The sequence below is a fragment of the Stegodyphus dumicola genome, chromosome 12, assembly GCF_044657685.1.
Source record: "Stegodyphus dumicola isolate Sdum_Otavi_A_Nest chromosome 12, ASM4465768v1".
Lineage (NCBI taxonomy): Eukaryota > Metazoa > Arthropoda > Arachnida > Araneae > Eresidae > Stegodyphus > Stegodyphus dumicola.
Window position 1 is genome coordinate 65760276 of NC_140779.1, and position 27875 is coordinate 65788150.

Here is a 27875-nt window from a genome sequence, read left to right on the forward strand (position 1 = left end):
TAGTTTTAATTGAATTTCTGTTCCTTGGAGATGGTATATGAATAAGTTTTTAAAATTTTATATATACACAGGTGTGCAAAAATTAAGGACGAGATGGTTTTTTCAATATAACTTTGTACAAAAGCTTTCCAAATCAACACATTTAATACCGTAAGATCCCCAATACGTAAGGACATGAGTAATGTAAGCAACACTTACTAAAAGAGAAATCAAAGGCATAAAAAGAAGCTTTATTGAAAAAGTAGCATGGAGTGCAATGCGACTGAAGGCCGAAACATCCCTGTGATGGGTGTCCAGCAAGAAACATCCGGTCTTTAATAGGGGATATGATCTCCCCTGACTGCCTAGGCAGGTTTCACAGCGTCTGCCCATGCTGAGAATGAGGGTGTCAATGAGTTGTTGAGGCATTGCTGCCCATTCGTCTTGCAGCGCCAATCGAAGCTTCGGAATCGTTACTGGTGGTAAGGTATGAGCTGCCAAGCGTCTGCCTAGAAAATCCCATACATGCTCGATGGGATTGAGATATGGAGATCGTGCCAGCCAATCCATACATTCAATATCCTCACATTCTAAGAGCTGTTCGGCAGCTACTGTGCGATGACATGGTGCATTGTCGTCCATGAAAAGGAACTGCGGACCCATAGCGCCTCTAAAAAGACGCACATATGGAAGAAGAATCTTGTTACAATAACGGGTCCCGTTGACTGAACCTGCATCGAAGATGTGAAGGTCTGTACGACTACCAAGCATGATGCCTCCCCAAACGAGAACACCGCCACCTCCATACCTGTCCCTTTCAATGATGTTCGAGGGATGATTGTGGCTTCCCCGCTCTCTCCAGATGAGTATGCGATGAGAATCGCTACTCAGACTGAATCTGCTCTCATCTGTAATGAGTACTCGTCCCCATTCATTGTCTCTCCAATTCTGGTGTTCCCGGCACTACAGAGAACGCCTTCTCCAATGGGCAGGCGTTAGAGGTACACACCGTACAGAGCATTGTGCAAACAGACCACCACCGTGCAGTCTTCTGGCCATGTTAAAACGCGATATCGGTCGTCCAGTCGCCTGTGTTGTGTGTCTAGCGATTTCTCCCGCTGTCTGCCGCCTGTTTCTTCTGGCCTGTAAGGCAATATACCGGTCATCTGCGGGTGTGGTTCCTTGTGGACGACCACCACTAAACCCCCGGATAGCTGTTCCTGTAGTTTGAAATTGTCTCCAAAGTCGTGAAACGATGCTGTGAGCAATTCCGAACTCTGCAGCCACACTTGTCACACTGCGGCCTTCCTCCAACTTCCCAATGATTCGACCTCGAGTAAAAGCATCCAGATGTCGTCTAACAGATTGATTATTCGCCATTTCTCGCTGAGGCAACAACTCAGTGTGATTTTAACTGCTATACGATGTGCAATCTCTTTGCCAGAAATATTGATCTTACACCGACAACATGCTTTATACTACTCATACACTCCCCCATTACGTCTACCTGCATATCTGCGCATGTGCTACCATACATCACCTTACTTAATCTCCTGATTGCTCTTTCTGTCCGCTCTGCCTCTTCGTTCAGCTGATATGCTAATTTTTCGACTTCGTCCATAATTTTTGCACACCAGTGTATACAGACACCTGCATTTTTATTTTAACTGACTTATATGTGATTCTGCATTGCCTGTCTTCAATATTGTTTCAAAATGTAATAGTGAGCTTTGCCACTCTGAACAGAATATAGATACACTTTATAATTACTTACATATTGTATATTGAGAAAAATTTTAAATTGTTCAGAACATATATTTTTTAAGCTTAATAAAATCATGACTGCTTCTATTAATTTAAATCAGGCTATCTTATAAGAACCACTAACTAAACTTATAAACTCACTAGCTGTACATTCAGAAAATATTTATGCGCTTTTCACGCTTCATTTTTCAGTTCATGAAATATTGCAAAATAGGTGTAGAAGTATGATGCAGCTTTTATTTGCTCTGCTTTGATTAGTAATATCTAATCTCATGATAATCATTACAAAGGTATTCTTTATGGAAACTGTTTCTTATTTTTTTTCCCAGAGGGGGTCATTTGAAACATAAATATGATGGAGAAAACAACAAAGAAAGCATTATTAATTTCATGAAAAAGTAAGTATTTATGTGTCATTTTGAACCTTTACTTAATCATAGTTATGTATTTAACATAACATTTTGAAGTATACTATTTAAATAATTAATGTTTTGGTATATCAAGAAGTTAACGAGTTGCTTGTTTTGCAACAGTTTATTAAACTTTACAGTTTAAATAAATTTAAGTTTGCTTTTTTTTTTTAATCTTTTATTGATATTATTACGTGTTTTTAAAATTTGAAGTCCAGAAAATCAGCCTGAAAAACCAAAAGATGCTGAATGGTCAGATACACCGAGTGATGTAGTCCATTTAACAGATGAAACATTTAATTCATTTCTTGAATCTGAACCATCTCTTTTAGTCATGTTTTATGCTCCATGTAAGTATGAGTTATTTATATTAAAATATTTTAAAAGATAAGTGTATGGATAAACTGATAAAGTGTAATAACTGTATGGATGTTTTCAAGTTTTTTTTTTTCCTCCATAGATATGAGTTGAATTCCTTTAGAAAGTTCTCCATGAAAGTATCTGTTCCTATTAATAAATAGCGCTCATGGGTCAGGTTAAATGTCAAGTTTTTAGCTTTTGAGAGTTGGTTAGTTAAATAAACTTTTTCTGCTATTAGATTTTTTGCCATTTTAACTGTACCCTCACCGAAAAACTACAAAAAAGTATTGATGAAGCAGCACATCATTTCAGCAAAAAATATTTATATGACAACCTATTATGTCACCAAAAATATTTATGTGGCAACCTAGATATGTGTGTAGCACAAACATGTACAAGTATGTGTGTAACATGTACAATGTGGATGATTGGAACATGTACAAGTATTTTACATTTTTCAAATTCAGCAGTCATTTTTTCTGTTTAATGTTTATTTTTGTACTGAGCATTGGTTTTTGTCATAATAAATCATAACAGGACTGTGGAGTTTGCCAGCTGATGTAAAACAAAGCATTGCGTTTCTTAAATATGTAATTTTGCTTAAAAATAGAAAATGCAAAAATTTGCATTCTATGAAGTAATACTTCTTAAATGACTGAATTTTATGGAAATGCAATGTGAAAAATTGCAAGCAAACAGACACAGCTATCAACTGGTGTAGTTATTTCCAAGAAGTAATCATGTCTTCTACAAGAAAGAAAAAAATGAAAAGAGCACTGGAAGCATCATTGAAATAGCTGAAAAGATACCCAAACAAATGTTTCTCTCCAAAACTGTCCGTGAGTTCGTGAATTTTTTCCAACTTTGACAATAAGTTCTTGACTTTTCAGCTAGGGTGCAGATAACCAGAAAGTACCAAACTGAGTAATATTTAAAAATGCCAATTTGAGCTGTCATAGATTTCTTATTTTTATAAATTTCTGCTTTTCATCAGTAAAATATCCAGGAATCAAGCAACCAGGAAGCAGCAAATTCAAAATTCTGTATTATTCTATATGATGCCCATAAATGTAATGTACCTATGGAATATTATTCCAAGAAATATGTTGTTTATACTAATAATTCCTTCCTCTTCCTCAATACATGTGATTGCATTTAAAGCTATAAAAGTTTAGCCCATTTTTAAAGGGTAAGATGAAGGATGCTTTCTAGGGGGACTTTCAAAGGGAAACTACTTTGCATTCAAGAACAAAAATTCTTCTCAGCCAGCTTGTTTAATCACTGGGAATTGAATCCAAGATGTTTCATATTTTTTGTTCTCTCTATCACAACTTTTTTCTGCAGTTATTCATGAAATGAAAAAGTGTAATTTTATGAAATTTCATTAAACTTGATTCTATAATATTATTTACATTCTCATTTTTTTTTTTTTTTTTTTTTCCCCAGGGTGTGGACATTGTAAGAAAATGAAACCAGAATATGTTTCAGCTGCTGCAACTATGAAAGAAGAAAATGTAACTATTTTTCATTTTAATATGTAGAACATTTCTAGAAATATCTCTGTTTAGTGACACAAGCCCTGTTCATAAGAGCAGATTTGACCGATAGCGAAAACTGGTTCTTCCAATGTGTCCCATTCACACGGCAAACAAGCATTAACTGCTTCTCCGAATTGGAGGTAGAATTTGATAGAATGTTCCTACCTCTCTGGAGCAGGGCAAATGGGAAGATTTCCCATATTACGTTGTGTGATTGCACGGTTCACTTAATTTTAACAAACAACAATGCTGACGTGCAACTGACTGCTCGCTGGACTGTCAGCAAAACAAATGCGTTGGTAAATATCTGGGGATGTGATATCATCCAAAAAAATTACATAGAACCGTACGAAATGCAGAAATTTGTAAACAAGTACAGACAAGGTTATTTGATGCTGAGTATTCCAGAAATACCATTCAAATTAAAACTAAAGACATGTATATCGGCTTCAGCGCGACTAGGTAACTTTTGAATTATTTTTTTATTTAAGAACTTTTATTTTACGTGCATTGTAACATCTCACATTTTCCTAAGTTGAAAGTACATGTAGTATGGAAATTTTGATTATTTCTATACAAATATTTTTTAGACAATTTCTGATTAGTAGCATATAAAAGAGGGGCAAATATTCTTTTTATGTTATCTATTTTGATTTAACACAATTCTAATAGAATCTTTTTTTTTAAATCTTATGAAAAGAAATACTTATGAGATATCCAAAATTGTCGCATTACCTAAACGATTGCTTTTAATTCCGAATACAACAATTAAAAATATCTGACTAATAAAAAATCTTTTTTTTTTTTTCATCACTTTTGTATTTTTATTAAATGGTTTTGTAAGGCAAAATGATTTTAAGCTGAAAAAAATTTTTTTTGCCAGTAACGTTTTTTAATTAAAAATTTTGTAAGAAAAGTTTAACAATTAAAATAGCTTTCTTCTCCTACAGTTTTCAATGTTTTACCCCAAATTTTCTGACTGTATTTATTAACGTGTTCTTAATAACTTTAAGGATCAAGTTTACAATTAATGAATTACTAGTTTCTGAGAAAAAATAAAAACACATTCTTATGTAAAAACTTGGAAACAAATATGATCTCAATCACATTTTCACTTCAAATAATTTTTCTTTTCAATATTTTGAAAAACCCATCGTTGTTCGTATAAATTATATAATTTAAAATAATTGGCAAAAATATCAAATAATTTAGTCCATATCAGTATAAGTTTTATGAGTTTAAGTAAAAGGATTTATCAAAAAAATGTAAACTGAGAAAACACAGTTTAAAGAATGTAAACTACCTAAACCGTCATCAAATCATTTCAAATTTCTTAAAAATTTTATTGCTGAATTTCAATATCTGTATGTATAATAAAAACCTAGTGCTATTCAATTGGTTAATGTAAACATAAATGACAAGCTTTTATTTAAAGTCTTAGTAAAACACGTTCAAAACAATTTTAATACATGAATTAATTATAATATATTTTCTAAAATATTTATAATAAATTTTCAAACATTTCTAATTAATATTAATAATATTAATTTTCCATTTTATTCATTTTTTTCAAAAAGCAAAGTTTGAAATTTTAATAGCCTTAAAATATTTTATTAAAGTCATTCAGTAGCATACATGATTTCTTTTCTTCTTTTAACCATCTGGTCTTGTATATAAATTGCATTTAAAATTAATTTAGGTGTATTTTAATTAATTAAAGAGTTAAACTTCGATAGCGTTCTATTATAGCAAAAGTAAACAATGCCAAAAAAGATTAACGTAACTGAAGATTAACCCCATACTGTGTTAATCAGGAAAGATAACACTATTTGCAATTTTTTAACTTCTATTATGATGTGGTGGATATGAGAAATGAGGGACTCAAATTACCTGAACTTTTTTGGGGTGAAAAGCTGTTCATCTTAAAATGCAAGATATGCCAATTATTTTTTAAAAATTAGCTGGACCTGTGGTAGTAATTTGTGTGGAAATTCTTCAGTATCCCTAATGTTTAGCCTATCCAGTATATCCTATATCTTATGATAGTATCGTTAAGCTCCTTTCTGAAACTGTTTCACCAGTAATTGAGAAAGGTTTCCAGCTGAGTTATAAGGAGAAAAAAGGGATTTTACTACAGAACTAATATTGGGTGGCCCAGAATAAACCGGACCAGACATGGGAGACTTCACTTGCTTTGGTTTTGGTTTATCTTGCACTACCTGATATATATGATGATTTCTATGAAACAACTATTGTGTCCTCTATCATTTGATTCTTCAATAAAATAATGATAATATTAATAAATAAATAAATAAAAACCTGAAAGGATTTAGGTTAGTGAAACATTTTATAGAATACTAGATGAATATACATTTAGACTAACATGCAAATGTTATATATCTTCTGTATATTTAAAAGGTGAAAAAATATATAATGTGATTCTATAAAAATATTTGATGTTTTTAATTAGGTATACCATGAATTAAATGCATTGTATTTAAATCAATCAGATTAAAAAGCAAAAAAAATAATATTCTTAAGAGCTGCATTTATTGCTTTAAAATAGTTCTGTCTGTTAATAACTGAATTTGAAAGATAATTATCTTATATTTGCCAAATGGAAACAGATTTGAATGAAAAGTGAAACAACACAATAAAGTGGATGATGCAAAATCATGTTTTGAGACTAGTAGCCTTTTTGGCTAATAAATAAATACATAAAAAATTTAAAAAATGATATTTAAGCTAACATCAGTTCTGTTAATAAATACTGAAAAGTAGAATATTATATCAGAAATAATATAAATACAATTGACAAGAGCTGAAGGAAAGAATAAACCAATCCATATTTCATTTTCTGTTCTTAATTATTGAGTATAAGATGCTTTTATGAACTAAAAATAAAATATCTAAAATAGTGTTACTAAGTTGTTGCAAATACATAAAAAGTATTTATACAGAAAGCTTAGCTTCTTTTTAGCTTAGTAAAAACCTAATAACAAACTTCTTAAATTTTTTAAAAATACATTAGACTTTTTTTATGAAATTCAAATCTTAATCTCTTGTATTTGAAGTCATAAAAGATGTCTTCATCATTATTAAAATGTGCATGTGGAAATAATATATGCACTGATTTTATGAATCATTTTAAACATAAAATAATTATATAAAATTCAAAATTAAAGCTTCAAGGTGCACATGTTCGGACTACGTCTTCAAATTTTGGAGGCTTTAAATGTTACTGTCCTTTCACAGTGTGATACGCTCACTCTCAGATTCTTTGTTTTTTGAGTAATAGAGATTAATTAATGATTTGGAGGTCCCTTGGAATATGGGATCCTTTGTGATTGTGACTTACATGATCCAATAAATCCATCTCTGATTAAAACAAGAATAAAAAATGCATTCTCTCTTTTTTTTTTGTGTAAAAGAATGTTAAATTCTAAATAGGGTTTGTACGGTCCTTAAGAGTCCCTAAATTTTTTAAAATTGATTTTTGGTCCTTAAAAGTCCTTAATTTTGGCCAAAATGGATAGAAGGTCCTTAATTTTAATCATCATTCTGTCTGTTTTTATGACTTTCATTTTTAGTGTGAATTAGCATTTTGGAGGAATATTTTTGGCGATTGACTGACAAATATGGCTATCTTTTAAATGGGTTCAGGGGTTATAATATATTTTTATTTCTAATATACACGACAGGACACTTGAGTTTCTGAGCAAGACATGAAACATAATCATTTTGAAATTATTTAATTTTTTCTAATGAAGAGCTCTTAAGCAACTTTTCGCTTTTGGGGATGTGAATTCTTTTATTAAACAATTCTGCATTTGTCGATTTATCAACATTTTGGCGATTTTGAGATCAGTTTCTATAGAAAATTTTTAATTCTGAGATTTGGGAATTTTTCGACGATTTTGTTTAAAACATTGTAACATTGATAAATTTTATTAAAATAATGGTAACATATTGTAATTATGTTTAAAAAGTAACATTAAAATAAAGCATTTTTATTTTTTGCTGTCATATTATATAGTTCCATTTTTGCCGCTTATACAATATTTTAAATTTCAAAAATGAACAAGATGTAATGGCACAATTTATGAGACAGTTATTAGCAAAAGCAAAATAGCTATGTAGTTAATAAAAATATTTTCTTTTTAATTTTTTTTTTTATGGTAAGAGTGTTTTCCATGTTATTGTCTCAGAATATTCAGAATTCTTAAAATATGCATCAGTTTTCTCTATAAAATTAATTTTACACCTTTCCCCTCTGATTTTTTCCCCCAAGATATTTCTGGCTGTTTGCTGTTATAGAATTCGTAGGAGTAATTTTTCTTTAGGATTTTATACACTGCAGCTTGGAAAGTTAGGAGCATTTGAAGGCAAGATTTATAGACCCACGATTCTAGAAGATCCCAGAAAATGTGACAAAATGAAAAATGCCACCATGGTATTCACATGTAATGGATGTATTTTACAGAAAGTTTGCGATGAATTTCTTACTTTTTGGAGAACATCTGGAAGAACATTGAAAACATAATATTTGAATGTTTTACTGCTAATGCTATAATCTTTTTTTTTTTTTATTTTTTTTTTAACATGTTTATCTTCCCCTTATTTTACCTATTTTCTACTAGACACAAGCATGGAAAGTATCAAAAATGCTTGTAGTCTTATGACATGGACAGGCATTATGGAAAGGAATTTTTTCATTAATAAGGAAATTGAAAACTGACAATTTAGCAGATTCATCTAATATGTCTTAATGCATCATACACAGGGCTGGCACTAGACATTTTTCCACCTGATTCAATCTCTGTGGATCCTAAATTCTGCTGCCCAGTGCCTTTTTAAATTATGCTTCCAGTGTCTGCTCTAAATTCTTAAAAGTTTTGCCATTTCAATATTTTGTTGCTTGATGTGTCACTAAATTCTAAAAATTCTGCCACACCAGCTCTGTAACTGGTCCTTACCATATATATTTCATATTTTTTCTGAATGTTCATATGACTAATGAAATAAAATTACCAACTTTTTCTATACATTCTAAATGCATTTAGTTTTTTTAGAATATTAGAAATCTTTAAATCCAAAAATTCTGAAATGAAAAGGAAATGTATTGAAGAAAGGAACTGAATGCATAAAGAGAAAGAAAAATTTTCTTCAAAGATATGTACAGTTACTATTATGTAAATTACCCAAATGTTTATAATTTCAGCCTTTACTATAATTTCTCATTTGCTTTCCTGACCGGAATGCAATCACTTAGACAGTTTTTAAACTGAGGTTTTTGGAGTGTAAGACAAAATGTGTTTCTGACCTCCACTTATTTGCTGCATTAGTTCCTGGCAGCTCTGATCATTTGTAACAGCTTTGGAATATCACTGTTGATATTTCAATTTGTTATGATGATAAAGTTACTGAGCTAGCACAAATTAAAATTATATTGTATAGTGTTTGACCAGGAGTCCACATTAGTTTGAATTTGACTCTTCTTGTTTAGTTACATCACCACAAGCTGTAATTGACTTTGTTAGCATAAGAACATGCGTTTAAGGTCTAAGTTCTTTTTTAAATAAGAGGCTTATTTAAACCTTTGTCTGACTTAATAGTTACTTTCAGACATAGCAATAATTTGCTTCATGTCTGGGTGGAGATTTTGGACTATTTAACTTTTACCAGATCAAATAAACCCTCATAGATACATTGTGAAGAGGTTTACAAGTTAGGAGATAGAGCACACAGAAACTATTGAGAACATTGGTTTGTGTATTGAGGCTCTGATTGTTAGAAAAGATGCTTAAAGAGAAGGAAATCAATATAAATTAGCCAGAATGTCTGGGAAGGCTTCAAATTAAAAGGAAGCATAAATATTTTGTTGAGTGTTGTTGCTGCAAAACATAAATGTTTTGTAGGTTTTAATGTGTAATTATCCTAATGTTTTTTAAGAATCAATGTCATAAATTACGTATATTTTAAACTGTGAAATTTGATTAGATTGTGATTTTAAAAGGGCTTTTTTAACAAAGAATATCTAATAGTGGTCATGTAAATCCATAAGGACTAAGGTTATCTTATTAGCTAATTTAATTAAATTATTTATAACTAACTGCTTACCCTTAAAAATTATCTCTGCATATTAAAGGGAGTTATTACGTTTCATTTATCCTTACTATGGTCACAAGATAAGATTAAAAAATGTAAAATTCATGTAAAACTTATTCTTCGCATTTAGTGAGACTTGAAATAATACAAAACAAATTATCATTCTGGTGCTTTGGCTTATTGTAACCTTAACGTACATTACCTAGGTTACAATTCCTGGAACTCTACAGAAGCTACAACACTAATTGCATCAGACAGAGCCCAACTAATTTTTAAAACTTGCCAACCGAGCCTAGATCAGACCCTTCAGGTTTGCCAACTGTTAGTAAAATGCAAATAAAATGTCACTTATCTTCTTTTGAATATGTCCAACTATTATAAGTGTAAAATATTTAATGCTACTTGATAAATTTCATAATGTTTATTTTATTCTTAAGTTTATTAATAATTATGTTTAAAAGTAATGCATCCTACTTACGGATCTATTTTATTTTTAGGATTATATTACAAAAGTGAAGTTCAGGCATAGATAATATCGTTAATTGAATTTATTCAGCTCCCATTTGCTGATATATCCTTAATTGTTTTCATTAATGGACCTTAAAAATCCTTAATTTCTGTGTGTAGAAACGTGTATGAACCCTGCTAAATTAACTCATGTATTATTTTCTGCGTAATAATGAAGAAATGAATTTTGAACAATAAAATTGTGTGTTTGATTAAGAAGTAGTAGTTGTATACAGTTATAAGGGAAGGGAATTCAAATATCCTAAAATTATAAAACAAACTTCTCTAAACAAATATATGAAAATTGTAAAAAAAATATTTTTTTTACAGTTTTTATCCTTTTTTTATTTTTAGTCCAAAGTGGCTTTGTTCCTGAAGGACTATTGTTTTCGTTTTGCGGTTTTGCGTTGAAAACTTTAAAAGGCAGTATCACTTTTCAAACCGTTGCTACCAAATAATGCCCTGTATTATGTTTGAAGAAATTAAATAATGAAGAAATGCATAAATGTATGTATGTTTCTCGCATTGGGATAAAAACAATGGTATCTAGAGCCATCCAATTTTGAATGACGTAATCATACTGCGAATATGAACATCTGAAAGCCCAAATTTGAAATTTGGAATTTGTTTTATTATTGATTTCATATTTTGTAAAACTTTAACGAATTTTTGTTTAACAGACACAACGATTTAAAAGTGAGGAATGGCAACACTATTGGTGGGGGGAACCTTTTTATCTCCAACATGCGGAACTTTGTATTGGAAATTCTAAAGATATGCTCATTTTAAAATTATTTTGTGACATTGCTGTTGAACTCAATTTTATGGTTAAGTGCAAAGAACATGATATTTAATAAATAAAAGGTAACACACAAAATGTTAAAAAAACACCCCTTTGGACGTAATTTAAAATCTGAAATCTTTCAGATTTTTACTTTTTATAACACGCCTATATTTATATAAAATAATGTAAAGTAATTTTCTCTTATTTGGTGTGTATTTCTTTAAAAAAATTTTAAGAAAAATTATTGCCTTTCATCGTTGTCTTTTCTGTGCTTGATAGTTTTTATATAATTTTTTAATGATTTTTCAGTGATAACATGAAATCTGCAGAATTCTAAGATTCCTCCAACCTTATATATCAAATTGCGCAGATTTTTAATCTTCTAGTGTGTAATCCCTTTCATTTATGAATAGCATGTCACTGTCAATTGGGGATAAAATAGGTCTTTAAATTCTATGCATAAATTCAAAATGAACTTAAAATTATTTGCTTATGTTTTCCATAGATTCCTGGAGTCCTTGCTGCAGTTGATGCCACAAAAGAAAAGGCACTAGCTGAGCGATTTAAAATAAATGGCTATCCTACTGTTAAATATTTTAAGTAAGTGTCCTTCAGTTTTATGGAAGTCTTTGTAAATCATAGTTTAGTCTTTAATCTGCACATGGTTTTGTTTCTGGGTTTGTGTAAAGTGTTTTCGTGGTTTTCCCCATGTGTAACATGTATACGAGCCAGTTTCCCTTAGAAAGTCCTCCACGAAGGCATCTCTCCCCTTAGGCAGATAGCCCTAGTGTGCTTTACCGTAACTAAATACACCACCACCACCACCTGTGTCTTTGTTTAAATCAAGAAATCTTTAACATTCCAGATTTCATAAATGTCGTAATCCTCCTTTTTTTTTTTTTTTGCTTATCTACAAATATACTTGTATTTGTAATATTGTATGCAAATGTACTATAAAATAATAACTTATTAATGGAAAAATGTAAAAAAAAATCTGATGTGTACACCACATGATTTCCTTGTGTAGAGTATTAAGTTATATGCATTTTTTCCAGCATTTCATTTAAACTTATTTCCTCGAATTTCATTAAACATATATTTCTCATTCAAATAATTCATTTCTCACTTTGAGACAAGGCAAAAATACATAAAAACTCAAAATACCTATATTAAAAATTGAAAGATATAGAAAAACATAAAACATCAATTACAGTTAAAACAATATTTTTTTTTTTTTTTTTTTACTGTGCAAAAACAAACATTTTGGCCAGCGGGGCAAGAAGGTGGATTTTTTGGTGCAGAAAATTGGAAGTTTACTTTTGGTCTCTCAGGAAAAATACATTGAAGGCTGACTTAATTTGTTGTGGACGCTATGTTGAGTCAGTATATGGGATAATTTAATAACTTAAATGATAATTCCAGAATGCATTAAGCATAAGTTAGTTAGCAATAATAAAAGAAGATGTTACTTTTTGATTGCAAAGCTTAGTTTATCTAGATCGGCAATAAAGTCACTATTCTGCTATGTTTCTTATACAAACAAATATGGCTGCTATGGTAAAAAAAATAGGTTTAGCCACACTTAAACAACTTTTAAATTGTTGATAATTCTACAACTACAACTACAACATGCAAGTTAACAAAAAACATAAAAACCTTAACAGGAAGATAAGAATATAATTCAATCATTTTTAAAGCAAAAAAATGCACAATTTACAATCACATAGGAATAAAGAAACTGAGCTCGGTGAGCCGAGTAACAGAGTAGATATATATATATACATATATTGTTTCACATGAAAATAGTAAAGTTAAATTAAATTAAAATAATTCTCTTGCGCCATTGCTGCAAGGAATGAAATTTGAATTTAACAAATATTCTCTATTCATATAAAGCAAATGCAATTTTTAGGAATAATAAATTTTTTGGAATCATATATTTTTTCATGGTTTTAGATAAGTTCAATTAATTCACATATGCTCTTAGAATTTAAATGATATTGTAAAATAGTTCGCAGCAAAAATAATTATTTTCATTTTTATTTCTTTGCAATTAAAATTTTTTAATTATATTTTAAATTAAAATTTTATATTTACTTTATACGAACAGAGAATTTTTTATTTGCTTTATATGAATAGAGAATTTTATATTTGCTTTATACGAATAGAGACTATTTGTTATATACATATATTTATATACTTTTGGTGCGGCCGATTGCAACCAAAGAGAGAGGTGCACATCTACATGTTATAGCAGTCCCACATACAAAATTTTAACGTTCTGAGGCTATTCATTTTCAAGTTATGTGAGATATGTACATACATACATACATACAGATGCCACTGAAATAATCTCTTCTGAATCCATTTTAAATCAATTTTATAATTTGTTTTGGGAAAAAGAGTATTTTATTCTGTTGTTGTGTAGCGAATTTAATTTAATTAAGTGATTCATAAAAATCAAAATTTTAAGTTGTAATTATTCAAAATTTGAGCTACACAAGTTTGGTTATATTCTTTTTGGGCCTATTAATTCTAATGTAATATATTTTGGCTTTCCGAGTTTACGCGAACTGCGTCTTCAATCTTGTACACGCAAACAATGGATAAGTATTTTTGTTTCTGCGTAATAAACTCAGTTTTTCATGTCAAAAATTAATTTGATTTCTTAGTATTTAATATCATTAGTTGCAGAAAAATTAGCTCTTTAATTTGGCATAACTTTCATTTTTCAAACTTTAATTGCATTTCAGTTATGAGCTTTAATTAGTAGATTTTCTTCATTTCGCTTGTGATTTAGTTAAAGGGGGATGAAATGCCTTCTTTCCGGTTGAAAAAGTCACTTTTTGAGAGTTTTCAGCGTTCTTTCATTGGGACCCTCGCAGGGTTGTTGAAATTCCTAATCTCCCCCGGTCGCAGGTGGCAGTTATTTGGCGAGGGTTTGGCGACTTGGATTTTCCGTTGAGGTTTCAAAATAGTGGTTTTGGCGAGTTTGATAACATGAGGGTATGCTGTGGTTGCAACTATTTCAACTTTCGGCGAAAAATGGGTTGCACCATCTTGGCAGTCCGGCGCTCTCCCTTTTAACGGGTTGTTTTAGGGGACGAGCTCACTTTTTGACACTTTTTGCACTTTACTTCTGTTGCCCTTTGAATTGGCCGGAGGCGACAGCTGACTCCGACGAAGAAAATGGAGCTTCTGCCCGATAGGCCTACGGGCCTCTTGGCTAAGCGCTGTGAGCGCGGGCCGTAAGTATGGGCATCTATGTCTTCAAAAAAAAAAAAAAAAAAAAAAAAATCGAAATTCTTTTATCAGTTTTTGTCGTGTGTGTTTGTGTATCTCCAGGAAAATATACAGAAGTAAATTTCTAGAAAAATGATGCGCACCATTGATTCGTCGCTTCACTCGAGACCAGAGCGTTAATTTAAAACCGTTGTTTTTGGAACCTCATTTGCTCATCCTAAATTCTACTAGAACTTCAAGGCTACCATAATGAATAATTTAAAACCGTTGCTTTTGGAACCTCATTCGCTCATCCTAAAATCTACTAGAACTTCAAGGCTACCGTAATGAATCCATACTGTTCTACGATCATTTTTTTTTCCTTAGATTAATTAAATATGGTTTTAACCGGATAAAGATAAGTAATGACACATTTACTATTCTACAAACAAGTTCGTCCTGAGAAACAAGAATGCTCTAATACAAGCACTATTTCAAATCATCCTCACCAATGAGTAATTCAAAAAAAAAAAAAACATTTAAGTAAATAATTTCCTGAAGAACTTAATTTTCTTAACCATTAAGTTAAGTTACAATAATTTTAATAAGGTTATAAATCTTTATTCCATTTAATGCTTTTACTTGATTGATACACCAAAGAAAAATGATTTCTATAGAGTTAGGATAAAGTTATCAACTACAAAAAAAATTTAGGGTTCAACAAATTAACAAATTAAGTTAATTCAATCATTTTAACTGCAGAAATCTATAATATTTAACTAACCAAGATTTAACCAAAAAGAAACAGGAACTTATCTGTTAAGGAGCATCAAACAAAAGAAATCCATCGAAGCTCATGAGGAATGCTGGCAGCCTGTTGAATGAAAAAAAAAAATGTTCGTCGAACAGTTTGGATTCAATTACTGTAGCCTAGAAGTTCTAGTAGATTTTAGGATGAACAATAGGTTCCAATACGGCAAGATAAGTGAAATACAGTGCTGGCGGCCTGTTGAATGGAAAAAAAAAATGTTCCTAGAACAGTATGGATTCATTACGGTAGCCTTGAAGTTCTAGTAGATTTTAGGATGAGCGAATGAGGTTCCAAAAGCAACGATTTTAAATTATTCATTATGGTAGCCTTGAAGTTCTAGTAGAATTTAGGATGAGCAAATGAGGTTCCAAAAACAACGGTTTTAAATAACGCTCTGGTCTCGAGTGAAGCGACGAATCAATGGTGCGCATCATTTTTCTAGAAATTTACTTCTGTATATTTTCCTGGAGATACACAAACACACACAACAAAAACTGATGAAAGAATTTCGATTTGTTTTTTTTTTTTTTTTTTTTTTTTGAAGACATAGATGCCCATACTTACGGCCCGCGCTCACAGCGCTTAGCCAAGAGGCCCGTAGGCCTATCGGGGAGAAGCTCCATTTTCTTCGTCGGAGTCAGCTGTCGCCTCCGGCCAATTCAAAGGGCAACAGAAGTAAAGTGCAAAAAGTGTCAAAAAGTGAGCTCGTCCCCTAAAACAACCCGTTAAAAGGGAGAGCGCCGGACTGCCAAGATGGCGCAACCCATTTTTCGCCGAAAGTTGAAATAGTTGCAACCACAGCATTGTTGTGTAGCGAATTTAATTTAATTAAGTGATTCATAAAAATCAAAATTTTAAGTTGTAATTATTCAAAATTTGAGCTACACAAGTTTGGTTATATTCTTTTTGGGCCTATTAATTCGAGTGTAATATATTTTGGCTTTCCGAGTTTACGCGAACTGCGTCTTCAATCTTGTACACGCAAACAATGGATAAGTATTTTTGTTTCTGCGTAATAAACTCAGTTTTTCATGTCAAAAATTAATTGATTTCTTAGTATTTAATATCATTAGTTGCAGAAAAATTAGCTCTTTAATTTGGCATAACTTTCATTTTTCTAACTTTAATTGCATTTCAGTTATGAGCTTTAATTAGTAGATTTTCTTCGTTTCGCTTGTGATTTAGTTAAAGGGGGATGAAATGCCTTCTTTCCGGTTGAAAAAGTCACTTTTTGAGAGTTTTCAGCGTTCTTTCGTTGGGACCCTCGCAGGGTTGTTGAAATTCCTAATCTCCCCCGGTCGCAGGTGGCAGTTATTTGGCGAGGGTTTGGCGACTTGGATTTTCCGTTGAGGTTTCAAAATAGTGGTTTTGGCGAGTTTGATAACATGAGGGTATGCTGTGGTTGCAACTATTTCAACTTTCGGCGAAAAATGGGTTGCGCCATCTTGGCAGTCCGGCGCTCTCCCTTTTAACGGGTTGTTTTAGGGGACGAGCTCACTTTTTGCACTTTACTTCTGTTGCCCTTTGAATTGGCCGGAGGCGACAGCTGACTCCGACGAAGAAAATGGAGCTTCTCCCCGATAGGCCTACGGGCCTCTTGGCTAAGCGCTGTGAGCGCGGGCCGTAAGTATGGGCATCTATGTCTTCAAAAAAAAAAAAAAAAAAAAAAAAAAAAAACAAAACAAAAAAAAAAGAAATCGAAATTCTTTCATCAGTTTTTGTTGTGTGTGTTTGTGTATCTCCAGGAAAATATACAGAAGTAAATTTCTAGAAAAATGATGCGCACCATTGATTCGTCGCTTCACTCGAGACCAGAGTGTTAATTTAAAACAGTTATTTTTGGAACCTCATTTGCTCATCCTAAATTCTACTAGAACTTCAAGGCTACCATAATGAATAATTTAAAACCGTTGCTTTTGGAACCTCATTCGCTCATCCTAAAATCTACTAGAACTTCAAGGCTACCGTAATGAATCCATACTGTTCTACGAACATTTTTTTTTCCATTCAACAGGCCGCCAGCACTGTATTTCACTTATCTTGCCGTATTGGAACCTATTGTTCATCCTAAAATCTACTAGAACTTCTAGGCTACAGTAATTGAATCCAAACTGTTCGACGAACATTTTTTTTTTTTCATTCAACAGGCTGCCAGCATTCCTCATGAGCTTCGATGGATTTCTTTTGTTTGATGCTCCTTAACAGATAAGTTCCTGTTTCTTTTTGGTTAAATCTTGGTTAGTTAAATATTATAGATTTCTGCAGTTAAAATGATTGAATTAACTTAATTTGTTAATTTGTTGAACCTTAATTTTTTTTTTTGTAATTGATAACTTTATCCTAACTCTATAGAAATCATTTTTCTTTGGTGTATCAATCAAGTAAAAGCATTAAATGGAATAAAGATTTATAACCTTATTAAAATTATTGTAACTTAACTTAATGGTTAAGAAAATTAAGTTCTTCAGGAAATTATTTACTTGAATGTTTTTTTTTTTGAATTACTCATTGGTGAGGATGATTTGAAATAGTGCTTGTATTAGAGCATTCTTGTTTCTCAGGACGAACTTGTTTGTAGAATAGTAAATGTGTCATTACTTATCTTTATCCGGTTAAAACCATATTTAATTAATCTAAGGAAAAAAAAATTGAATAATAAAAATTATTATGTGCAATAATAGTATTTAAATGATTATATTGAGTGCAATATTAAGCAATAATTTTTGTTGTATAGATGAATTCTGTGTGAAGTAGAAAGTGTAGCTTGTTAATTTTTTTTTTATTATTTTCTCCCCGGGGAGGGTAGTGTTCTTAAATTTATAGTTTATTTTACTATGTTTTACCAGATTTGCAATATTAAATTTAATAGTAATTACAAGGATGTTTAAAAAAATAATTACTTGGAAATGTTTGATGTGTAAAACAATAGTTCAAATTTTGTTGAATATATTTTAATATTTTTTTTCAACTAATGGATATATATATATTTATAATTGACATTAATAGTTAAATAAATAAGTTTTTCTAGATCATTCAAAGGTTAAATTTTTGTGTGTGTGCTCATGATTTTCACCCGTCTCATTCTCAAATTGATTTCAGGGTTAATCCGAAAACACAACGCAAATGTACAGGGCTTATTGATATTAGTTTATTACTGTTGTTAAAAAAATTTTAAGTGTTATGTCAACAGAGTAGGAAACCATATGATTTTTCTATAACAATTAATCCTACCATGATTTTTTAACATAACACTGTCCTTACATACAGATGTCACACAAAAACATTGTTAAATTGCATTTGAAAGCAGTCAAAATGGATATTTCGTTAAAATATGGTACCTGGAATTTTTCGTGATTACAATACTTCCTTTATTCTGTACAAGAAAGTAAAGATCTGCGATATGGAAGTTTCAGATTGCAGCCTAGCATGTTAAAGGAGAGTTTGCCATTAAAATTAAATATTTAACAAATTTTTAAAATAAGAAAAAAAAAAAAAAAGGAAACGCATTGTTATGAATTTTGTATATATATAAAAAAATTAGTGAAATTATATGTAAAATTGTAGTATCTCTTGTATAATGCAACATGAAATTCCTCTATAGCCAGAAAAATAAGACTACAGGGTAGGTCCGTTTTTAACATTGGTGTAAATGGACGAGCACCAAGTTGGCAATGGTTTTTGCAACATTTTGGTCTGGTCCCTGTATAACTGTAATTGGTACTGTAAAGGAATAACTGTAATTGATCCCTATACATAACTGTAACCATATCTGGCTTATATATGTTACTTTAACCAATTTCGAGAAATAGAAGATATTAGAAATTTCACATTGGCCGGTGGAAAACTGTATAAGACTGGAGAGAGCATTAGTTCTCAATTTTAGTTCAGAATTGGCTCAATGTGAGCTTCAATCTTTAGATGCACTTTGCGTTGTGTTTAATTTTCTTAGAAGTTTGAAGTTTTAATTTTCTTAGTAGTTTCTTAGTAGTTTTGTGCTCTATCATACTGACAAGAGCTGTGTGAGGACTTTTGTGGAAAGTTACAGAACTGTTAAGTGTTTTTTTTTTTTTTTTTTTTTGTTTTTTGAAAATAAATTTTACCAAGCTGTCATTGATTCTGCGTGCATTTAGTCCATTATGAACCCATACATATGTATACAACGATATAAATGTTTGGCTTTTCTTCTTACATAAACATCTATTGCTGTCTACTCATTAAACTAACTACACGTCTGTTAAAAAAATAAGCAACAAAGGCAAAACATAGAATAAAACAAAAACTATTTGATGCATAAGCATGAAATTGATTCGAAAGGTTGGTGTGGCATTACTAGACTACATAGCAAACAATAAAGCAAAGGCATACAAAAACGTTTGTATTATGACCATTACACCATGAAAGAATGTGCAGTGGGAAAACATCACACTAATAATGGGTATGATATCCTATAGCTGAAATGCATGCTTGACAGCCGGGAGGCAAGCTGGCAATAGTTTCGTTGATCGCTTGTTGTGGCACTAGCATCCATTTTTTAGCATTCCATGTAGTAATGCATGTTAGAGCTTGTGGAGGGTGCCTAGTGGCACACTGCAACCTGCTATCCATCGTCGCATGTCTCAGTCATGCTGTGTGAGATTCAGGTCTGGTGATCTAGCAGGCCACAGTAGATGTGGAATGATTGCACTCTTGAGATAGCTCCACACCACTTGAGATGCATGTGTGTGAGTGTTATTGTCCATATATGTCATGTTGGTACTCATTACAGCGATAAAAGGACGGACATGACAATGTAAAATTATTGTCCATATATGTCATGTTGGTACCCATTACAGCGATAAAAGGACGGACATGACAATGTAAAATTTCATCGTGATATTGGACAGCTGTGACGGAACCACCAGGAATCATGTAGAAGTCGGTGAGGCCATTCGTTGCTATTCTAACTGTGTAAGTAAGTCTACTCCTCTGTAATGGTCTTTTTCAATGATGTTTGTTGCTTGATAATGTGTCTATGGCTGTCACTATATCATTGCTCTTTGGGAATCATTCTGGATATTAAATCGAGACTCGTCCATAAAGAGTATTTGGCCACATTGCTCTGGTGTCCAACTGCAATGCTCATGAGCCCAACTCAACTGCGTTGTGAAATGCAATAGGGATAAATGAACAGAAAACCATAGGCTGTCAGGCATACTGTCCACTTTCATGAAGTTGACGGGGCAGAGTTTTTCAGGATATGGGCCATCATGCAGCAGCAGATAGATATGACCCCAGCTGTTGTGCTGTTAGTGATCTATGGCGTCTTGTACATAGCAACAGGATGTGATTGTATGCTGTTGTGGTAATTCTCCGCCATCCAGACTCACATTTTTTACAGAAGTATTGAACCCTTTGGTAATGATTCCACAGCCTATTGACGACACTGTGATGCACATTCTCTCGCAACAGCAGATTGTCTAACACCAGCTTGCAACATCTCGATAACCCTCTGAGTTTCATCATGCAGGCTCATCGGGTCATGCTTTCTGCTTTGGCTATTTCAAATTACATGGAACTGTTGCTGCTTGCAAATTGACACATAGGTTCAGCATGCCCATTTTTAAGCTGTCGTGGTGGAGCTTCGGGATTGCATTTTCTGCTAGTTTCACTTGCCTGTTTGCATTTGGCAATGTAACCTCTGTGTCATATGTAAACTGTAAGTTTTAATTCCCCATTTTTACATTCGTACCTTTTCTTTTAGTATTTGTTTCTTATTTTTTTTAGTATGAGTGTACTAACTGTTGAAAGAAATTAAGAGTTAAAACAAATTGCACTTTTAAAAGCCCCATTCATTTCTTCATTTAGATTTCAACAAAAATGGTGTAGAGAAATATCAAAATATTGTAAAAGCATATTAGTGTTTGAATAGAATTCTATAAAGAAATCTATATAGAGGTTTGAAATTTATATACCATTAAAAAAATCCATCATAACAATTAAATTTCGTTTTGTGTACAGACAACAAAGAACTCAAGAATATTGTCTGAAATTTTGGAGTTCTCAGTTATAAGATTATTTATGGTATTCATGATGTGAAATAGCTATTTTTAGAAATTATTAAAAAACCCAAGCAAAAAGTTTTAAAAATTATTAATATTGTGCTGAATGATGTATTTATGTAATACTGACGACATATATAAGGGCTACTTAATTAAGAATAGACAATATAATGCAAATATCATGAGATGGCTGCTTCCTTTCCACAAGTACAAAAATGCTGCAGTATGATTCATGTAGTGTTCAAAGTGATATACCAAGGGGGAGAACTGGTAAAGACAATTGGGACCTCCAAAGAATCTTATGTTTTTAGTTATATGTAGGAATATAAAAAGGAATTTTGTATTCTAGGAGTATAATTTTTTATAAATGTGCCTTATTTATGTTTAAAAGTTTATGTTGGAAGCGCTCATGCTGTAATTTTTAAGATATAAGTAGTTTTCCACCCCTTTAGCAATGCTCTTGCTTTCATGCAGCTGCTTGGGTGGTAGATGCAGCTCTACTATATGCACTAGGTGAGTAATAGAAACACTTTAATAGAAGCACAGGAAAAATATTTTCTTTTAAAATTTTTGCTGTCGCTATGACCTGGAAAATGTTACCTTTCATGTAGCTATGCAAAATGAAAAAAGTTTTCATATAAAAATTTATATTCTGTTTGTGCATCTTACTGAAAATTAAAAAAAAATAGTCAAATTCTGCTGTTTTTTAATCAAATTTTTATAATTACTAAACTTACTACTATTGAAAGGCAATTGTTCTTAATGTGAATTTTTGGCCGTGAGAGACATGAAAAAGTGTAAAACCCATAATTTCAAATTATTTATTGTTTGTGTAAAAAAGCTCTAAAAACACAATTTTTATTGTAAAAATAGCAACATTTTGCTAAATCTTCTAAAACTGTACCTGACTTTATGGTAGCAGAAATATCAAGTTGCTCAGTACTTTTCTATCGACTTGGGATGAGGCTTTCAACACATTCAAAGCAAATTGGTGGAAGTTTTTCAGAAGTCAGGGAGATTCTTCCCATTTGGTGCAGTAAATTATTTGGGCTTTGTGGTAACATCATGCAAGTGACAAACTAGGTGAGAGAATTGCAGTTCATTGAAGTGGAAGATACATATACAGTCAAAAGTCGTTAATCCGGACACGTCGGGACTTCGGCGATTCCGGATTATCGATTTTTCCGGATTATAGAGCATCAGTTTAAATCTCGTAAGATGGCATGCAGAAATTATAAAATTAAAAATATGAAATTGCAATTTATGAAATAAAGAACAATTATGATCTAAAGGGTATCAAAATTTACAAAAGAAAAACTTAATATTTATTTGTTTACTTTATTAAACATTTCTTTCAATGTAAGTTGCTACATTTTATGTGATAATACTTTCTCTTTAATTCTATAAACAGACATAATTTCTTGTTCAGTTACAAAGTTCAGCTGTTCAAGTCCCGTTTTTTGTTGTGCCGAGAATACCGACTAACTTGTCCATCGAAATTTTTTCATTTTCACTAACCTCTCTGTCCCATTCTTCATGTCTTTATCCATTTTTTGCAGCAATTCCACTTTTTGTTTGATGGACATCGAAACACATTTTCGTTTTGTACGATCCTTTGGGAGCTCCAGAATCGGAAATTCTATTTGACATAATCGAAAGTTCAAGTTTACTTTTATAAAATTGTTCTTACAGTCTGCAAAAAGTAATAAGCCGGATCCAATTCGAAGATTGAGGAACAACGCAATCATCAACATTAACTGAAACAGTTAATTAGATAATTTTAGCTTATACCGTCTGTTATACATAAAACATGCACGCGAAAATGTATTCTGCGCTTGCGCACACTCATATGCGCAGTCGTAAAAGGTCTTATGCGCACGCGTAAACGCCTATGCACATGTGTCAACGCGGCGCATGCGCAGAAAGTTTTTAGCTTTGAGGTCCGGATTATAGATCATTCCGAATTATGGGTGTCTGAATTAACGACTTTTGACTGTACTTCACTGCTGTGGTCACCAATCATGCAAACTGATATAATGGGTAACACCATTTTTCAAACTGGTATTAATTACAGAACCATTGCTGCCTATCACATTAAGTTCTTGACATGTTGACTGCCAGTCATCTGTTAGAGACTTATTTATTTTAATTATTTTTTTTAACTTATTATGTGCTGTGCCCTTAGTTCTAGAGTTAGCCCTTCTTCTTAGGCACTACACGGAAAGGGAGGGATGCCCCGTGGACGTCTTTTTAAGGGAAATTGGCTGATATCAATGTTACACATGGGGAAAACCATGAAAACACCCATGCAGCCAGTCTGTTCGCCGGGCCTCAAACTATGGACTGAACTACCAGTATTCAGTAGCTTTTACTGCTTGGGTGCTGGTGAACCATTAGAGGCTTATTAGATTGCATTTCTCGTCTTTTTAACAACTAATAAAGCTATAAATTCGAAACTACATGGCTTTACAATTAGCTTCCAACTTTTATGTCACACCAATACCAGCAGATAGTTTTTGGATGAAGTAAACAAGTAGGCTAAAATACTTTCTACATTGATGGGAGCACCCCATGAAAAGTTATTCATTAAAAGATAGGTTTAAACATTAATTTTCCTAATAAAATTTTTATTATTTAGTTTGTTAATTACAAATGTTACTCAAGAGTTTTTTATTGTAACACAACAAACCAAAGTCTGTTAGTTTTACATTTTGGTGACTCTAATACTCTGGTGATAACTCTGATGAATATAAAAAGGACTGCAGCTTATATAGGCTGTCTCAACTTTGAGCTTGCATTTTTATTGACTTCAAATTATGGTAGAATGAAAACTTGAAAAATAAGGTTGTGAGTTTTTTTGGGAAATCCAAAGTTGAGTATAGCTAGGAAACAATGTCTTATAACATACTATTTTATTCATCCTAAGTAATTAGTCTTCCATGTACAGGCTGTGAAAGCTGTAATATTGCGATTTTTAAAACTTGAATATCTGGGAAACTGTTTACTTTTGATGTGGAGGCTTATTGCAGAAATGGACTTCTAAGAATCACTTTCTAACTTAAATTTGGCACTAAAAACTTTTTTGACATTGTGTGTTTCAATTACTTACAATTAAAGTAAGCTGATTAAAAGCTAACTTTGATCAATGATGAACCAGTAATAAGCTTTTTAAAATGTAATAAGCTTTTTAAAACATCAGAAGTGGCAGATTAATCAGCTTTATAATGTTTTTAATATAAGTTTATCTACTAGATGTAAATTGTTTTTTCTTTAGTCTTAAGATTTTTTTTTTGTTTTCCAAACCATCTTAGTTATTTAATTTTAATTAAAGAAATGTTAATTATATATTTGTGTTGTATGGTGATCGTTCCAATAAGGGGGACCTCGGGAAATATTTGCTCCAGGCCTCAACAGCTATGGGTCCGCCATTGCATGTAGCCAGAAGTGTAGCCTTTTTTAAACAACTGTTAGAAGTAACATAATATAGCATGATTTTGACATCTTCAATTGAATAGAAATATAAACATTCAGCACATGGGTCATACAATTTCAGAACTATTTCAAGAACTGAGGTTTACTTGTTTAACAGTGTCAAGAGTATGGTGAGAGTACTCAGATAGCTGGAAAAGTAACATAAAGAGTAATCAGACAAACTGTAAGGAACAAGCAGCCTTAAATGACTGCAATGTTTTGAATATCACTCTGTTGTACTTAGCCAAAAATACCAAACCTTAGCTCAGGTTACCATCCAGCTGAAGAAGGAGTCCAATGAGGCATTCAGTAGTTAAACCTTAGCAGTTGCTCCACCATATGGACTTCTGAAGCCAAAGACCCATGAAAGTGTCACTCTCAGTGTCACTGCACTTAATGTCTTGCATGAGTTACAGATTACCATGACTGGATCTTTGGGTGACTGGAAGTGAATAACACGGAGTTGATGAGTCTTGAATCCAACAACATCATACTGATGGTTAGCTAAGAATATGTTGCCAATTCCATGAAGCCGTAAATCCAACTTGCCAGGTTAGAAATGTACAAGATCAGTGAGACTCAGTAGTTGATCTGGAATGTTTTTCCTTGGCAGGTTTTGGCTCTTTTGACACTTGAGCCAAGTGTCTTCCTTTTTGAGTATATAGAACTGTTGGATATTAATTTAATTCACTTCATGCTTTTTTACCATCTGGAGAAAAATGCTGTACACCATCAGGACATCTGCTTCTGATACAGATCTCAGATGTCTACGATCTGGTTTGAGGAGCATTCCACTGAATTTTCCCTGCTGAGTTTGACCACCAAGAAGTCTGAACTTGAATCCTGTTGAACACCTTTGGAGTACTCTGGAAAAAGATGTGCATGCATATCATTCAACACTGGCATCCTTAGCTTATTTATGAAAAATTCTAGATGTCTGGTAGGCCGTACTTCTAGAACCCTGCTGTAAGATCCAGCTTGCTGTATGATGAGATAGAATCCTTATCTCATCATACAGCAAGTTATCAAGACCAAAGGAACAGTGAATCATTTAGGTATCTTTAATTCAGTGGTACTTCAGTGTATCATCTTATGCATTATTATTTAGCTACAATTTTAACTTATTCCTTACATGATTTATTTACAAACTGAAAACAATTACTGGTTTTTGTGCATTAGCTGGTAGCGAAAATACCACCATTGGCTCTTGATACCAGCAACTCTAGAGCCTTATTGGAAACCTAGCTTATAGAAACCCCAGATTTTTCTAGAAAGTTGAAATGCCCCTACCTTTTAATGTTTTTTCCCCATTTTTTTCTTTTTCTATTTTTAGGGATAGCATTTTGTATATATAAAATTTCAGTATCAACATGAGATCCAAGTACATATCTATCTGCAATAAGTCTTTTTTTTTTTTTTTTTTTTTTTTTTTTTGTAACCCGTTTCCCATGGAAAGTTTTTGAAGTAATATTTATTAATTTTGTATTGATTTTTACTGCATTTTGCATTGTGCATTTACTAGATTTACCAAGAAATGAAGCATAAGTAATCCATTATTTCCAGACTTATATGGAATTTTTCCAAAAAAATTCTTATGCAAGAAAACTGTAGCGATGGAAGATGTATGCTGGGTATATAATGTCAGCAACAGTCAATATCAACAGCACAAAAGAGCATTAGGAAAATAATCAGGAATCGATTCAGGATAAGTCACTTGCCTTCTTAGTTAGCAGAGTTCATTTGGAAATAGTGACTAATTTCAGATAAAAACAGTCTAATGTGATTTTTAATCCAATTGTCATGTAATACCTGCGTGAAATAAAATAAAACCACCTATATTATTGATCTGCTGATATCAAAAATATGTCTCATTCCTTAAAGACAGCAACATATTGTTGATGATGATGTATCAGTAGATACTGGCTATTTTAAAAGTACTGCTATAAAGACCATTAAGAGGTTTGATTTCACAGATCAAGAGGGAGAAGGAATCTTTTCTAAAGCAAGTAGTGATGAATGAAGTTGAATATTCACTTAAGTGTACATTTGCCACATTTTTCTTACATATTTTGCTTTATATTAATATCTTGTAAATTTACAAATTTATTTTTGATTGAAATGATCTGTTTGGATTGTAACATATGCTGCAATTATTAGTAAGGTGAAACTGAGTATAAGTTATGTGAAAATTATATTATGGTAATAACTGTTGTTGCCATGACAATCTGTAGCAATAATATTTTTTTTAGTGGTCAAAAACTTATTTTTGTGTACTATGTCATTTCTGTATACTTACCTTGTCAGGACTTGTATGTCTTTTAATTTGTTTCAGGAATATTTTGTGTCCTGAATAGGAACTGGGAGCTTACTCAAGCTATGTTCAAATATGTGTGGAATGGACGACACAGACAGGAAGGGTTAACTTTACCCTTTATAGTCCGCGATATTACAGGTGCTCCCGCACTTCGAGATACAAAGACCACTTGTGGTCTGAACGTAAAAATATACAAACTACTAACTAACTAAAAATAAGAGTTAACTTCAAGTGCTTTACACAATTGACTAACACTAAGACTGGCCTTTTAAATTATTACGTATGTAGCATGCACACTGCCGAATCTACAATACGTTTTAAATATCATGAGGACTAAACCTCTGGCCTTAAAGGCAGACAGCAACTGATGGCAAGCTCATGTGAAATACAGTTGGCAAGGCGGCTCACTTTCTCTCCATCTAACTCTACTCTTGGCAAAAAGCCACAACTTAAATACTTGGGCATTAGCAAGTACAATTTGCATAAACAAGTTAACGAATTTAATTCTGGCCAGAAGTGGAAAATAAGAGAATATAGTAAAGTTTTAAAATAAAATAAATGTTAGTAAA

At 32.1% G+C, this 27875-nt stretch overlaps 1 protein-coding gene across 3 annotated transcripts in view; it reads left to right on the forward strand.

Moving 5' to 3' along the window:
* LOC118189812 (protein disulfide-isomerase A5) overlaps positions 1-27875 on the forward strand; it is a 135680-nt gene that overhangs the window by 40967 nt on the left and 66838 nt on the right. For all 3 annotated transcript variants that reach the window (XR_015038229.1, XM_085806506.1, XM_085806507.1), the window contains exons 10-13: positions 2073-2141; positions 2367-2503; positions 3960-4027; positions 11956-12050. Coding sequence is in view for 2 of the 3 variants with exons in the window: in XM_085806506.1 (XP_085662632.1) it covers positions 2073-2141; positions 2367-2503; positions 3960-4027; positions 11956-12050 (369 nt within the window). In the remaining variant the exon portion in view is untranslated. The remainder of the gene's footprint in view (positions 1-2072; positions 2142-2366; positions 2504-3959; positions 4028-11955; positions 12051-27875) is intronic.